General features: G+C 52.9%; 1 protein-coding gene across 3 annotated transcripts in view; it reads right to left on the minus strand.

The window, feature by feature from the left end:
* The window catches only part of LOC120393801 (nuclear GTPase SLIP-GC-like), a 303,315-nt gene that overhangs the window by 65,688 nt on the left and 220,966 nt on the right, over positions 1–16,661 (minus strand). For all 3 annotated transcript variants that reach the window (XM_039518289.1, XM_039518288.1, XM_039518290.1), the window contains exons 2-3: positions 12,093–12,257; positions 845–946 (exon numbers count right to left, since the gene is read on the minus strand). In XM_039518289.1, coding sequence (XP_039374223.1) covers positions 845–946; positions 12,093–12,120 — 130 coding nt within the window. In that variant the 5' untranslated portion in view covers positions 12,121–12,257. The remainder of the gene's footprint in view (positions 1–844; positions 947–12,092; positions 12,258–16,661) is intronic.

Here is a 16,661-nt window from a genome sequence, read left to right on the forward strand (position 1 = left end):
CACTGGAATGGGTTCCCTAGGGAGGTGGTGGAATCTCCAGCCTTAGAGGTTTTTAAGGTCAGGCTTGACAAAGCCCTGGCTGGGATGATTTAGTGGGATTGGTCCTGCTTCAAGCAGGGGATTGGACTAGATACCTGCTGAGGTTTCTTCCAGCCCTAATCTTCTATGATTCTAATTACAACACCATGAAATTTCAGACTTAAATAGCTGAACTCATGACATTTATGATTTGAAAATCCTATGACTGTGAAATTGACCAAAATGGTCCATTAATTTGGAAGGGCCCTAACTATGATTGAACTCAAGAGCTGTGCATGCTACAGGAGCGGTGGGCTAAGGTAAAACTGGGATACATTGTTCCTTTGGGAACAGAGGATCTGGGATTTCTGTGGGTATCCAGTGACCAGTGGGACACTTCGAAGGCACACAGGGGCTGGCATGTGTCTATTGTCAGCCTGCAGGGCAAAGGCAGGGCTGGTGTAGCCCAGAGGAGAGTGCTTGAGTGGCTGACAGGCTGGTCACATTATAGTGCTAACGCCCAGCTGGCACAAGACTCCCTCACACTGGAAGCAGGTGGCAACAAACTGACTCACAGCCCTGTGTGCCCTGAGAAGCTGCGGCCCTGATCCTCCCCTGCTGCAAGTGACACAGAGCAGCCACATGAACATGGGCTGGCGCAGCCTTGCACCCTATCCCTGGGGCGGGAAAGCGGCTTCTGTACCCTCAACCACAGCCAGGGCTGGGTCCAATTTTGCCCTCTCCCCAAAGCCCTGTGTATTTCAGGCACATCCCGGGCACAGCTCCCCAGTATCAGCAGGGACTGGGGGCAGTTTTTCATACTTACAGGTTTTCAGCAACTCTTGCTCTTCCGATTCGAATGCTCGATACTTGTCCAAACTCCTCTTTTTCTTGGCAGGTGATTCATTTATATCTTCCCCCTCAGCACCTTTTCAGATTAAAAGGGCCCTTCTCGTTAGTGTGATTGCGCTAGAGATGGACACCAGCTACACGGCTCACTAATAAAGGACCTGAGGTTCAGTACAGATGGCATGCGGAGACACTGACCCATTTACTGGTATAAACCCAGCACTGTTATTTGCATTACAGTACTGCTGGAGGCCGAGACTGCGCTAGGTGCTGTACACACACTAAGACCTGGCTGCAGTTATTCATGCCTTTGTCACCTCTCGGCTGGGCTACAGAAATGCAATAAACCTGGGCCTCAAATCTTCAGCATTTAGGAAACTCCAACTAGTACTAAACACAGCAGTGTGTTGCCTCAACTACGCACGCTACCATGAGCTCATAACTCCTGTTCTCCACTCCCTAAATTAGCTTCCCATAGAATCACAGAATATCAGGGTTGAAAGAGACCTCAGGAGGTATCTAGTCCCACCCCCTGCTCAAAGCAGAACCAACCCCCAACTAAATCATCCCAGCCAGGGGTTTGTCAGGCCAGGCCTTAAAAACCTCTAAGGATGGAGAGTCCACCACCTCCCTAGGGAACCCATTCCAGTGCTTCCCACCCTCCTAGTGAAATAGTGTTTCCTAATATCCAATTTGACCTCTGTAGCAGGGCAGTTACCCCACTCTGGTAGAAAAAGGCTTCAACCTTGTACACATGGTGGAGAATGCAGGCACGGGCACTCCACTCCTGATACAAGGGGACTGTGAGGACTAGGCAAGGTGTGCTGAGCTACAGGAAGGGACGATGGATCCTGGGTATACTGGAGCTGTTTTTGCAGAGGCCCCAGGTGCTAACCTGGTTGGGGACAGGCGTCAGCACCCTGGCGAAAGGGGGCTGATGACCCCCAGTGGCAAAGGGGATCCCTGCTGCATGGGATATGGGAGACCCAAAAGGGACTCTGGGAGGTGCAGTGGGCCCTCCAGGAGCAGTTGGGACAGCTGGTGGGAGGGCAGTGAGCCCTGTTAAGACTGCTGAGGCGAGAGTTCAGGAGGAACCGCCGAGAACCTGAGGAGAAGCCCAGCCCCAGGGCCCAGAGGCGGGGCATGGAACGCAGGGCTTGTTATGCATGTAAAAGGGGGGGACACTTAAAAAGGGATTGTCCCTACTGGGGGGTAGGGCGCCTCACCCCAAGCAGGAACAGGGGCAAGTCCTGAAGACAATCCACCGGGTGAGGGAACCCAGGCACCTGCAGACATGTTGGGCCTGCGGGCGACAAGGGCACATGCAGTGGATGTGGCCAGGCCTGACACGGAGGAACCAGGTCAGTCCCAGTGAGAGGGCGGGACCCCAGATGGACCATGAGAGGCCCAGGGCAGCAAAGAGGCGGGAGCCTGCTGGGGCTGCCATACACTGGTCCACATTAGGAGGCACTGCCCCCTGAAGGGAACTGAGGGGTGGCCAAATGAGGTGCCTGGGGACCTGGAAGAGGCGAAACTGGACAAGGTGGAGGCAGCAGGAATAATGGCTGGACACCCACAAGAGGTGGCGGAGGCAGCAACAGGGACGGAGGGGACCCAGTGAGAGGTCGGGACCCAGACCGTCGCTGAGCGGGTTGCAAATAAAGAAACTGAGACTGAGTGGGCCAGCAAGAGGTCGGGACCCAGGTGGTCAAGGAGCAGGCCACCAATGAACCCAGACCCTAAAACTGGAGGGTCAGGGGGATGCAGACCTGCGGGCGCAGCTGGAGGCAGCGGAGCAGGCCTGCCGAAAGGCAGAGACGAACACCCGGGAAATGGCCAAAAGGTGGGAGGTGGCGGAAAGGAAACGGGCGGCTCTAGAGGCGCAGCTTCGGGGAGCCCAAGGGAAGAGTGCCCCCTGCCCCCAGGGTGGGTATTTTGAGGGGGGGTGTAGTGGGGCAGTTACCCCGCTCTGGTGGAAAGTCTAGGCTGAATGGGGAAGCAGCCACAGCTGGCCCTGTTATAAGGGCTCAGGGAGGAGCTGCATCAGTCTCTCTCTAGCTGTGGAAAGAGAGAGACTGACTCAAGCTGGTTGCCTGGGAGCAGGGTACCAGACACAGCGCAGGGCTGGGGAAAGGCAAGAGGAGCTGGGGAGCTCCAGCCTGGCAACTCCCCAGGCTGAGGCCTTGGATAAGGCCAAAGGAATTACTGGGGCTACAGAGGTGCAGCCCAGAGATAGACAGAGGCAGCTGGTCCAACCCCCCTTGCCCATGATGAGTGAGAGGGGGCTAGATGACAACTGGCAGTAGCCAGTGAGGCAAGGTGGGTGTAGAGAGGTGGGGGCTCAACTGGGAGGGGAGACCCAGAGCGTGGGTACTGCTGGGGCAGAACCCTGAGATAAAGGGCACCAGGGTCGAGGGACAAGGGGGCCTGAGGCAGGTGAGCCACAGGAGGGCAGAGGGCGTGCCAAGGCTGGGAAAGAGCTAATTCCCAGGATGACCAGGAGGAGGTCCACACCAGTCAGTCTTTGACATCACTACAACCTCCCCCACTGCAACTTGAGACCATTGCTTCTTGTTCTGTCATCTGCCACCACTGAGAACAGCCGAGCTCCATAGTCTTTGGAATCCCCCTACAGATAGTTGAAGGCTGCTATCAAATCCCCCCTCACTCTTCTCTTCTGCAGACTAAACAATCCCAGTTCCCTCAGGCTCTCCTTGTAAGTCATGTACCCCAACCCCCTAATCATTTTCGTTGCCCTCCGCTGGACTCTCACCAATTTGGTCATATCCTTTCTGTAGTGGGGGACCCAAAACTGGACACAATACTCCAGATGTGACTGAATAGAGGGGAATAATCACTTCCCTTGATCTGCTGGTGATGCTCTAATGCAGCCCAAAATGATGTTAGCCTTCTTGGCAACAAGGGCACACTGTTGACTCATATCCAGCTTCCTTCCCACTGTAATCTCCAGGTCCTTTTCTGCAGAACTGCCACTTAGCCAGTCAGTCCCCAGCCTGTTGCAGTTCATGGGATTCTTCCATCATAAGTGCAGGACTCTTCACTTGTCCTTGTTGAACTTCATCAGATTTCTTTTGGCCCAATCCTCTAATTTGTCTAGGTCACTCTGGACCCTATCCCTACCCTCCAGGATATCAACTTCTCCCCCCAGCTTAGTGACATTTGCGAACTTGCTGAGGGTGCAATCCATCCCAAAACCAGCCCCAGGACAGACCCTTGGGGCATTCTGCTTGATACCGGCTGCCCACAAGACATTGAGCTGTTGATCACTACCCATTGAGCCCAATGATCTAGCCAGCTTTCTATCCACTTTATAGTCCATTCATCCAATCCATACTTTTTTAACTTGCTGGCAAGAATATTGTGGGAGACCGTATGAAAAGCTTTGCTAAAGTCATGATATATCACATCCACCTCTTTCCCCATATCCACAGAGTCAGTTATCTCATCATAGAAGGCAATCAAGTTTGTCAGGCTTGACTTCCCCTTGGTGAATCCATGTTGACTGTTCCTGATCACCTTCCTCTCCTCCAAGTGCTTCAAAATGGATTCCTTGGAGACCTGCTTCAGGAATTTTCCAGGGACTGAGGTGAGGCTGACCAGTCTCTAGTTCCCCGGATTCTCCTTCTTCCCTTTTTTAAAGATGGGCACTATATTTGCCTTTTCCCAATTATCCGGGGCCTTCCCTGATCGCCACGAGTTTTCAAAGACAATGGCCAATGGCTCTGCAATCACACCAGCCAACTCCCTCAGCACCCTCGGATGCATTGCATCCAGCCCAATGGACTTGTGCATGAAGCCCTGTCAAGTTTAAGGTCTTGGTCCTCATCTTGTAGACACTTCATGGCCTGGTCCCAGGATACCTAATGGACTCTCTAAAGCTCTGTGATCAAGACCGTGGTCTATAACTTCACTCCTCTGCCCCAATGGAACTCTCAACTCTACGAGCAAACCTCATCTCTGCAGCAGACTGAACTTTCCCTGGGGTGCTCTGGGACTGTGAAACGGACTCGCCCAAGAACTGAAGACCATCACAAACCTCACCACTTACTGGTTCATGTGCAAAGTGCCTTTCTCTGACCTTGCCTTCTCTGTAGCATTAGGTATATTTAACAAATGATAAAGTGCTTAACTCTCCTTACAGTTAGAAAGCTTTCTCAATATCTAACCTGAATCTCCCTTTCTGCAGATTAAGCCATTTCCTTTTTGTCCTACCTCCAGTGGATATGGAGAATGATTGCTCACCCTTCTCTTTGTAACAGCCCTGAACATGTTTGAAGATTGTTATCAGGTCCTCCCTCAGGCTTCTTTTCTCAAGACTAAATAGGCCCATTTTTTTTAACCATTCCTCACAGGTCAGATTTTCTAAACTGTTTATCTTTCTTCTTGTTCTTCTCTGGACTCTCTCCAGCTTGTCCACATCTTTCTTAAAGCATGGTGCCCAGAACTGCACACAAGATCCAGCCGAGGCCTTGCCAGTGCAGGGTAGAGCGGGACATTTACTTCCTGTGTCTTACTTACAAGACTCCTGTTAATACACCCCAAATGATATTAGCCTTTTTCACCACTGCATCACACTGTTGACTCATTCAGTCTGTGATCCACTATAACACCCAGATCTTTTTCAACAGTACTACTGCCTAACTGGTGATGCTCCATTTTGTAGTTGTGCATTTCACTGTTTTCTTTCTAAGTGAAGTCATTTGCAGTTGTCTTTACTGAATTTCATCTTGTTGAATTTAGACCAATTTGTCAAGGTTGTTATGAATTCTAATCCTGTCCTCCAGGTACTAGCAACCCACAGGGCCGGCTCCAGACCCCAGCAGGCCAAGCGCGTGCTTGGGGCGGCATTTTGCCGGCAGGGCGGCTGGCGGGTCCAGCGGACCTTCCGCAGTCATGACTGCGGGAGGTCTACCAGAGCCGCGGGTCCAGCGGACCTCCCGCAGGCATGACTGTGGTGGGTCCGCTGGTCCCGCGGCTCCAGTCGACCTCCCGCAGGCATGACTGCGGACGGTTCGCTGGTCCCGCGGCTCGGGTGGACCTCCCGCAGGCATGCCTGTGGACGGTCCGCTGGTCCCGCGGAACCAGCGAACCCTCCCAGCTGCGGGAGGTCCACTGGAGCCCCGGGCACCAGCGGACCCTCCGCAGTCATGCGGGAGGTCCGCTGGTCCCGCGGCTCCGGTGCACCTCCCGCAGGCATGACTGCTTGGGGCGGCCAAATTTCTAGAGCCGCCCCTGGCAACCCCTCCCAGCTTAGTGTCATCCACAGCTTTTAAGCATACTCTCCACTCCATTAGCCAAGTCATTAATAATAATATTGACTAGTAAATGACCACTGCTGTGGGACCATACTCAATACTTCCTCTCAGTTTGACAGCAACCTATTGATACCTACTCTTTGAGTACGGTCTTTTAACCAGTTTTGCACTGATAGTAACTTCATCTAGTCCACATTTCCCTAGTTTGCTTAGAACTATGTCACAAGGTACTGCATCAGAAGCCTTACGAAAGTCAAGATATACAGTATCACGTGTACAGCTTCTCCCCCCACCCCCCATCTACTAGGCCAGTAACCCTGTCCAAGAAGGAAATTAGGTTGGTTTGGTATGACGGCTTCTTGACAAATCCATGCTGGTTATTCCTTATAACCCTATTGTCCTCTAGGTGCGTACAAACTGATTGCTTAATAAGTTGTTCCACTATCTCCCCAGGTATCGAGGTTAGGCTGACTGTTCTAGAATTCCTTGGTCCTTGTTCAGTATTGAAAAGTTGACTCCGGCTTCTGATTGGCCCATGTAGTCAGCCTCCATCGCCAACGTGTTAAATTTCCAAACAATCCCCTTACTCCCATGCTGCCTCTCATGCTTGGGAGAAGCTCTGTGTGAACATCTGTAAAACTACCTCATTATCCACCTGTGACACTTTGTACCTTGGGGGACCACCCTGCACCCACATGTTCATCCTTATAATATGATTGTGGTATCCAATGCAAAGTTTGTCATGTCGGGTGTCTTCGGAAGGCTCATGATGCACTGAGCATGATTGTTATAGTAATGTTATAGGTTGTAGTTTCATGTATATAGCTATGAGGCTGAAAATGTGTCCTCATGGTTTAAAACAAGCCCAGGCAAAACTCTCCAGGAGCAGAGGGGCAGTTCACACCTCATCAGGGCATTTATGGGACAAACCCAACCCAGCCTCACAGGAACAAAGGACACTGGCCTAGGCAGCAACAAAGGATCTGTTGGACTCTTGAGTGAGTCACCCCCCTTCACTTGGTCCGTTTGGGACTAAGATGAGGTAATGCTCACCTGACTCTGAATGGGGTGGGGGGCAAAGCCAAGAGGGAAGAAAGAACATGATAAAAGGGAGAGATGTTTGTCATTGTTTCTCTCTTCCACCTCCATCTACAGATACCACCACCAAGCGACTGGAGTGCTTATCTAAGGGGAGAGCCTGGCTGAAGGGCACCCAGCCAGCCTGTGGCGAGAAACATCTAAGTTTGTAAGTTTGACAAGTGGGTATTCACCCACGAATGCTCATGGTCCAATATGTCTGTTAGTCTATAAGGTGCCACAGGACTCTTTGCTACTTTTACAGATCCAGACTAACACGGCTACCCCTCTGATACTTAAGTTTGTAAGGGCACTGAAAGTGTTAAGATCAGCTTAGAATGCATTTTGCTTTTATTTCTTTTGACCAAATCACAGTTGATGTCCTTTGACTTATACTCATTTAAAATCTGTCTTTATAGTTAATAAATTTGTTTGTTTACTCTACCTGAAGCAATGCATTTGGTTTGAAGCATGTCAGAGACTCCTCTTGGTTAAATTGACCAACTCATATAAGCTTGCAGCATCCAGTGGGCATAACTGGCACTGCAAGATGGAGGTTCCTAGGGTTGTGTCTGTGACTGGAAATATTGGCTAGTATCATTCGGTTGCACAATTCAAGCAGCGGCTGCCTAAAAGTGCTCACTCATGTAGCTAGGAGCAGCTTACATGCTAGAGGCTGTGCGTGAACAGCCTGGGACTGGGGTTCACAGCAGAGCAGGGTAAGGCTGGATCCCAGAGTCGAGGATTAGAGTGACCTAGCAGATCACTGGTCCAGATAACACCAGGGAACATGACACCACCTGTAGCAGGTTTCACTCACAGGTTGGTAGGCCATGGTTCAACCATCCTTCCACCCCTTTAGTCCTGTGTGCATGTGTGTGGTTGACTCGCAGTGTCTATATGGGAGAATGACTGTACTTGGAGTGCCACAGAGGCAAGTCTGGCTGGCAATCATCAGGACTAACAGTTAAGTTGCAGCCCTTTAATTCCCAGTGAAGCGGCATTCTCCTGGATAGAGGTAGTGGGGAAGGTAGGAGGTCCCAGGCCCTCCCTCACCACTGGGTCCCAGCCCAGGGACCAAGAGGGAGAGGCGTGGAATGTCTCGTTGCTTCTTCCTGGTGCACCTGGCCAACCTCTCAGGGGCTGCTTCCTACCTCCTGATCTCTTTCCGTTTGGGGCATGGTCGTAGCCCACTGCCCCCTTTCCCCAGCAGGCAGTTCTCATTCAGTCTCAGCAGCTCACTCAGCCAAATAGGCATTCCCCAGTTCCCCTCCTAGTGTCCAGTTATTTTCCCTCAGCAGGGAGTGGGGAAGGGGAAAAGATCAGGGCCCTATGCTCCTGGTTGGCTCTTACCCACAGTCCAGACCCTCTCCTGTGCATTGCATTGTCCCCAGAAACAGCAAACTGGCTTCCTCCCTTCAGATGGCCTCCCCTTCACTCATCCCCTCAACCGCACTTGGCTGTCAGGGTCCCTGTCATAAGTAGTTAGTTAAGGGTTAAGGTCTACCTGTAAAGGGTTAACACAGACCTGGTGAAACACCTGACCAAAGGACCAATCAGGGAAGAGAATTTGAAAATCCCAGAGAGCGGGAACTTGGGTCTCTGTGTTCTTTGTTCTGAGTTCTTAGCCGTCTGGACCTACACCAGTTCAGATGTTTAATCAAGTCTGCTCATCTTTCTGAACTAATTTCTTCTATTCAAGCTAGTGAGTATTAGAAGAACTGGGTAATTGCATATAAGAATCCTGTGTCTGCAATTCTGTGTGTTTGCATTGATTATTCGTAATTTTGCCTGTATTGTTTGTACTGAGGAAAAGGGAGAAATTTCTCCAGGGATTAATAAGATTAGACCCTATGAATGTCTATCATGGATTCATAGAGATTGTGTATTTTTTCTCTTCTTTCTTTTATTCTTTTAATAAACTCTTTTAAGTTCAGGACTTGGTTAAGTTCCTTACCTGTGGATTCAGGGGAAGGAAGCTAGGCGCCACTCTGTGGAGACAAGGGTTGTCTCCAAGCAGAGAGAGAGCAGGAGAGGGAGGGGGGAAGTGGGCTGCTTCCCTGTGTGTAGAGATTCAAGGGATTTGAATCTGGGTTCCCCAGGGGAAGCTTGGGGGACAGGCAGTGCGTCAGACACGTTAACCTGACTGGTGGCAGCGAGAAGGAATCCTACCCTAAGGGTTAGGGTGGGGGGAGAATACCTGCGGGTCCCCATCTTTGAACCCACAAGCTCAAAGTGGGGGTGAGATCCCATGACATCCCCTTTACAGCAGATCCCCCATTTGGAGCCTGCTCCGCAGGGGCTCTTTGTCCAGTCCTGCTCCTTTACTCTCTGTCTCTGTGTGGGGTCTGTAAACCTCGTCACACCACCTTCAAAGTTCTCCTTAGTGCTCTGCTGTGCCGTGCTGCCTGCAAAAACCTGACAGCAGATAGGCTGCTGCTGTGCTGGAACTGCAGCCTCTCATGAGACAATATTGTCTCATTGCGCTTCCCAATCTGTCCATTTCTAATGGTTGTCTCTAGCCTTATGCTTACATTGTCAGCTCTTTGGAGCAGGGACTGTTGTTTTGCTCTTTGTATTTGTACAGCGCCTAGCACAATGGGGTTCTGGTCAATGCCTAGAACTCCTGGGCGCAATCATTAACCTTAACCCTTGCATCTGTAGAAGTGGGTATTCACCCACGAAAGCTCATGCTGCAGAACATCTGTTAGTCTATAAGGTGCCACAGGATTCTTTGTTGCTTTTAACCTTAACTATAACAACCTTAACTATAACAAGTTTTACTAAGAAACGGGGTTGAAAACAGTTCAGATGTCAGGGGCAAAGTCCTCAGCTAACTCGGCAGAGCTCTGCTGTCTTCAGTGCAGCCACACCAATTTGTACCGGCTGAGGAGCTAGCCCAGATCGTAAGCAGGTTTCAACCTTGATTTGACTTTAGCAGCTCAGCCCTTGCTCGGTGCAAAGCCTAAGACTGACAGACACAGGACACTTTCTTGTTTTCCCCCTACTGGGCTTAGAGGTTTTGCACTGGCACCCATCACTGTGGTATCTCAGCACCTCCCAGCTTAACTAGATTGACATGGCCTGGTCCCTACACGGCAATTAAAGGCTAGCAGCTGGCCTGGGTCAGCTGACCCAGGCTGCAGGGCTGTAAATTTCCTGTGTAGACATTTGGGCTTGAGCTGGAGCCTGAGCTCTGGCACCCCGTGAGGGGGAGGGTCCCTGAGCCCAAGCCCAAGCCTGAACATCTACTCAGCAATTTTTGGCCCCTCAGCCCTAGTCAGCTGACCTGGGCCGGGTCTTTTATTCCGGTGTAGCTGGATTTTTCTCACCACTTCCAGCTTTCCCCTCTGGGCTCCGGCCAAGCAGGGAAAATCTCCTATTTCAGAGTTATGAACAAGTGAGAACTTAGGGTTAACACTGAGATCCTGGGCCAGATCTCCCACTGGTGTAAATCAGTGTATGCCGAGCTACACCACCTAGGGATCGGTTCCTCTACATCAGTGGTCACCAACTGGTAGATTGCGATCGACTGGTCGATCGTAGGGCCTCTGAGGATGAGTTAGGGTTGTCAACCCTCCCAGTTTTGCTGGGAGTCTCCCAGCATCGGTCTCGATCTCATGGAGGCTACTGCAGCCAATCCGGGAGATTGTCAGCTGCTAAAAGTCCAGCGGCGCAGTGGGGCTAAGGCCGGCTCCCTGCCTGCCCTGACCCTGTGTTGTTCCTGGAAGCAGCCAGCATATCCCTGTGGCCCCTGGACGGGCAGGGGAGTCTCCACACACTGCTCCCGCCCCAGCGCCAGCTCCAGTGCTCCCATTGATCAGGAACAGGGAACTGTGGCCAATAGGAACTGTGGGAGTGGTACCTGCAGGGAGGGGCAGCTGGCAGAGCCACGTGCCTGCCCCCAGGGACATGCCGGCTGCTTTCGGTAGCGGCGTGGGGCCGGGGCAGGCAGGGAGCCTGCCTTAGCCCCATTGCATTGCTGACCGGGAGCTGCCCGAGATAAACACTGCCTGGCATGAGCCAGCACCCCTCACCTCCTCCTGCACCCCCTGCCTCAGCCCTGAGCCCTCCTGGAGCCAGCACCCTGTACCTCCTCTTGCATCCCAACCCCTGCCCCAGCCCTGAACCCCTCCTACACCCAAACTCCCTCTCAGAGCTTGCACCCCTCACTCCCTCCTATATCCCAACCCCCTGCACCAGGCTCAACCCAGCACCCCCTCCCACACTCCGAACCCTCAGACAGAGCCCAGAACCCACACCCCCTCCTGCACCCCAACCCCCTGCACCAGCCCTGAGACCCCTCCCAGAGCCAGCACCCTGTACCCTCTCCTGCATGCCAAACCCTCTTCTGTACCCCAACCCCTTGTCCCAGCCCTGAGCCCCCGCCCCGAGCCGGCCCCACCAACCCCCTCCTGCACCCTGAGCCCCCTTCTGGAGCCAGCACCCGTACCTCCTCCTGCATCCTGAACCCCACCTGCCCCCAACCCTCTGCCCCAGTCCTGAGCCCTCCTACACCCAAACTCCCTCCCAGAGCTTGCACCTCACTCCCTCCAGCATTCCAACCCGCTGCCCCAGGCTCAACCCGCAGCCCCCTCCCACTCTCCAAACCCGTCGGCCCAAGCCCAGAGACCACACCCTCTCCTGCACCCCAACCCTCTGCCCCAGCCCAGTGAAAGTCTGGGGGACAGCGAGTGACGGATGGAGGGGGGATGGAATGAGCGGGGTGGGGGCCTTGGGGAAGGGGCAGGGTAGATCCTGGGTTGCACGTAAATTCAAAAAGTGATCTTGTGCTTAAAAAGGTTGGAGTCCAGTGTTCTGCATGTAACAATGTTCACAGTAAGAGTATGGGTTCAGAGTATATCATCTTACCTGGGAATTCAGGTCTTTTGTGTGACATTCTAGCAGAACAGTTCCAAGGTTACTACCGAGCTCTGGCTGACACTGGGTTGTTAGTGCTTTTCGAAACCAGGACGCATTTAGATTTGAAGAAGATTGAGGATGACACTGCAAGGCGTAATTGTCACAAGAGCTTCCCTAGGGGGAATAAAAATGAGAGTTACGTTCTTAACTGATCTGCTGTGTGTTTAATCACCTGTGTCATTAGCTTGAGGCTTTTACACCTTCCGCAGCTCCACAGCGATTTTCTTATTACGTGGGATGCTCAGACCGTATTCATACTGGGAATTTGCACCAACTCCAGCCAGCAGTGAAACTGCACCAATGCAACTCCCGGGGTGCAGACCCACAAACACGCTATTTGCACTGGTGCAGTTGACCCCTGCTGGAAAGCAGGCTGTTACATCTTTGCTGGTATCAAGCTTTTCGAGTCTTCCACAAGGGGGTACAAAACAAACTGGGGTAACTATCCGCACGTAGCTAGCCACAACATGGGCTAAGCTGCACCAGTGAAAGTCATGGCTTAGGGTGACTTCCCCCATTTACACCAAGGCTTTGCACTAGGCAGCTACTCCAACAGCTGAAATTGGGGCAAACCCCCAACACGGACAAAGCCTGCCACTTTTATGAGAGTTTATAACCAGCTGTGATGCAGTTAATACTTGGCAGCAGGCCAGGCACTCCCATATCACAGGGAAGGATTTTCCCTACACACTTGAACCCTATCTTTCCACTGTGATGGAATCCTAAACTGTATTATCCTGTTCAGCCGCTGCTTGGCACAGTATGTGACATACCTTATCGGAGTTGGTAACAGCTATAGCCAGCAGTGCATTAAAGTATCTTACGGTGTTGGAGGACACATGTCTGGCATCTCTGTCTATAAGGAAGCTCTGTAGCCAGACGGTATCTGGTACAAGAGCCTGACCTACCAGGAGCAGCCCTGCAACCTACCATGTACAAGAAATACATGACATGGGCCAACACTAGACAATTAGGTTGGCTTAACTACATCTGTCAGGGATGTGAAAAATCCACACCCCTAAGTGGCGTTGTTAAGCCATCTTCGTCCCCCTGTAAACAGAACTAGGTTTAAGGAAGGATTCCTCTGTCGAGCTACCTACCATCTCTCAGGGGGTGGATTACCTACACTGATGGGAGAACCCCTTAGGTCAGCATAGGTAGTGTCTCTGCTGAAAGGCTACAGCGCTGCAGCTGTGCTGCTGTAGGATTTTAAGTGTAGACAAGGGGGGTGAGGTAATATCTTTTCTGGACCAAGGTGAGACAGACAAGCTTTCGAGCTTACACAGAGCTCTTCTTAGAACACAAATAGAAGGAAAACAGCAACAAAGGTTACAAACAGAAATAAACAAAAAACAAGAAGAAACACAGGATCTCATGAACATGCTACTCTTCAATGCCCCAGCAAACTTCAGCTTTGAAAAACGTAGAGAGTGGACGGACTAGGGTGATAAAATCGGGACTGCCCCAATATTTAGGCATTTGTCCTGCGTCCCAACCGATGTTTGGTCGGGACGCAATTTGTCCCGATATTTCGCACTCCGGTGTTGGTTTTTTTTTTCTCCGCCGGAGACCCCCCGATGTGTCCCGATATTTTCTTCCTCTCATCTTGTCACCTTAGGGCAGACTGAAAGCAGCATTTTGGAAGATGTTGCTGCAGACATTCAGGCACCATCTTTACTTGATGCTGTAGGGAAGCATAGCTTTAAATCCCTTCCCTTTACTGAAGACAATCAGTAAGGTGACTGACAGAATTCTGGCCCTATTTGATGCAAACGTTATCCCTCAGAGAACTGTGGTTTATGGAAGGGGGGGGTGTTCACCAGAGATGTCAACAACAGAGGGGAATCTGCTGAATCGTTCATAAGCGCTTTGCATGCACTGACAGAAAACTGTGACTTTGGAACTCTAAAAGATGAACATATTAGGGCTAGTGTGGTTATTGCCTGCCAGATAAGTCTTTCTCAATAACTATAATTAAAGACAGACTTAAACCTTCACACAGTTGCCCAAATAGCAAAGGCCTCTGAACCTGAGCAGCAAAACAAACTTCACAAACCTGAAAAACGAGAAACGAGCTTAGAAACTGTAAACAGACTCAGGGAGAGCTTCATTTGGGCTGCGGCTACCCAGAGCCAAGCCCCCTGGGGAGCTTCCTCCTCAGGCCGGGGCCCAGCCCCCAGGCGCCACCTCTTCACACCGGGCCCGGCCCGCCCGGGCGCCTCCTCCTCAGGCCGGGCCCAGCCCCAGGTGCCACCTCTTCACACCGGGCCAGCCCGCCGGGAGCCTCCTCCTCAGGCCGGGCCCAGCCCCAGGTGCCACCTCTTCACACCGGGCCCGGCCCGCCCGGCGCCTCCTCCTCAGGCCGGGCCCAGCCCCAGGTGCCACCTCTTCACACCGGGCCCAGCCCCCCCGGGCGCCTCCTCCTCAGCCCGGGGCCCAGCCCTCAGGTGCCACCACTTCACACCGGGCCCGGCCCGCCCAGGCGCCTCCTCCTCAGGCCGGGGCCCAGCCCCCTGGGGCCACCTCGTCACACCGGGCCCAGCCCGCCCGGGCGCCGCCGCCTCCGGCCGGGGGCCCCGCCCCCAGGTGCCACCTCTTCACACCGGGCCCAGGCCACCCGGGCGCCTCCTCCTCAGGCCGGGGCCCAGCCCCCGGGCGCCACCGCTTCACCCCGGGGCCGGCCCGCCCGGGCGCCTCCTCCTCAGGCCTGGGGCCCAGCCCCTCCTGGCACCTGCTTCTCGCCCCAGGGCTCGGCCCCTGAGGCGCCTCCTCCTCAGGCCGGGGCTCTTCAGTCATACTGTAGCTCTGCATCTATTGTTGTTTGGCCCCTCAGGCTGTCACCCATATTTGACCCACCTCCCCCCTTCCACCTTCTGAGGGGCTGGGCCACCTGCCACTCATTCATCTCACGCAGACCCTGCAGGTTGACTGGCCAATCACTCTGCCGCTCAATTGCAAGACCTGCCCCTTATTGGCTCCCCAGCCTGGGACCCCAGCGTGGTTCCCACTTCTCCTGGTTGCTGATTAGCTGCCTTTTCGGGTGTGCTGAGCCTCTCTCCTCCCATAGGGTGGGAAGGGGGGACAGTGCTGGCCAATCAGGGCTGCCATGGGGGGCAGGGCTGGACTTTGGGGTTAAAACTGAGGTTCCAGATGCATGAGTGCAGCTCTCGCTGGGAGGGGAAGATTTCCTGGATGGGGGGAAACAGGAGGATGGATTTCCTGTTGTGCGGGGGAGGGGGCCTTCTGTGGGAAGGGGAAGCCAGTGGGAGGGACAGGTAGACGCTGGGGGAAGAGGACTGTGTGTAGGAGGCGATCTCGGGAAGATATGAATGGGGAGGGGAAACGATATTATCATTAATGCCTGAGCTCCAGCACCTTTTCATTTACAAATCAAACACTGGGCCCTGCATGACAGCTAAAGTCATCATCATAGAACCCCTGGGACAAGGAGAGTTAAGTCCCAGGAAAATTACAAAGCCTTTCAGGCTAAATGCACAAGATGTGGAAAAATTCATTGCCCAAAGGATGTGTGTCCAGCTAAAGACACAGGCTGTGGGGGGCATCCAATGTGAAAGGTGCCTACTGGTGGAATCTCTCAGGCAGGAGGTGGGAGAGCTACAGGAGGAGGTGGCTAGGTTGAGGAGCATCCAAATCCACGAGCAATTCCTGGACAGTGTCCATGTGGAGACTGCTGAATTAGCTGTCCCAGTTCACAGGACTGCTAACACCACTGGTGGAGGAGGAGATGGCTCAGGGTGGACACTGACAGCTGGTTACTTCTGGCAGCAGGCAGTGCTCCACCCCTGCTCCGTGGTAATAGGTAACCGCTGTGGTAATAGGTAACCATTATGCTCTTCTTGATACAGGAGAGAAGGAATCACCCCCTACAGTAAAGGAGGAGAAGGCTCGTACCCCTAAGGCTGGGAGGTCTGCTGCCACCACTGCGAATAGGAAACGAGGGTAGTGGAGCTTGGAGACTCTCTGCTGAGCAGGACGGAGGCGCCCATCTGTTGCCCTGACATTTCATCTCGGGAGGTATGCTGCCTGCCGGGGGCCCGTATCCGAGATCGTTACAGAGGCATTGTCGAGGATTATCCAGCCCTCTGACTACTACTCCATGCTACTCATCCATGTGGGCACAAATGATACTGCGAGGTGTGACACTGAGCGGACCAAGAGTGACTACAGGGCTCTGGGAGTGCGGGTGAAGGAGTTTGGACCGCAGGGGGTATTCTCTTCGATTCTTCCTGTCAAAGGTAGGGGCCTGGGCAGAGATAGATGCATCATGGAGGCGAATGCCTGGCTGCAAAGATGGTGTCGCCAGGAGGGCTGTGGCGTCCTCAACCACGGGATGCTGTTCGAGGAAGGACTACTAGGCAGAGATGGCGTTCACCTTTCAAGGAGGGGAAAAGACCCTATTTGCACACAGACTGGCTAATCTAGTGAGGAGGGCTTTAAATTAGGTTTGATGGGGACAGGTGAGCAAAGCCCACAGGTAAGTGGGGAACATGGAGACCT

Source organism: Mauremys reevesii, unplaced genomic scaffold, assembly GCF_016161935.1.
Source record: "Mauremys reevesii isolate NIE-2019 unplaced genomic scaffold, ASM1616193v1 Contig31, whole genome shotgun sequence".
NCBI classification, from domain to species: Eukaryota; Metazoa; Chordata; order Testudines; family Geoemydidae; genus Mauremys; species Mauremys reevesii.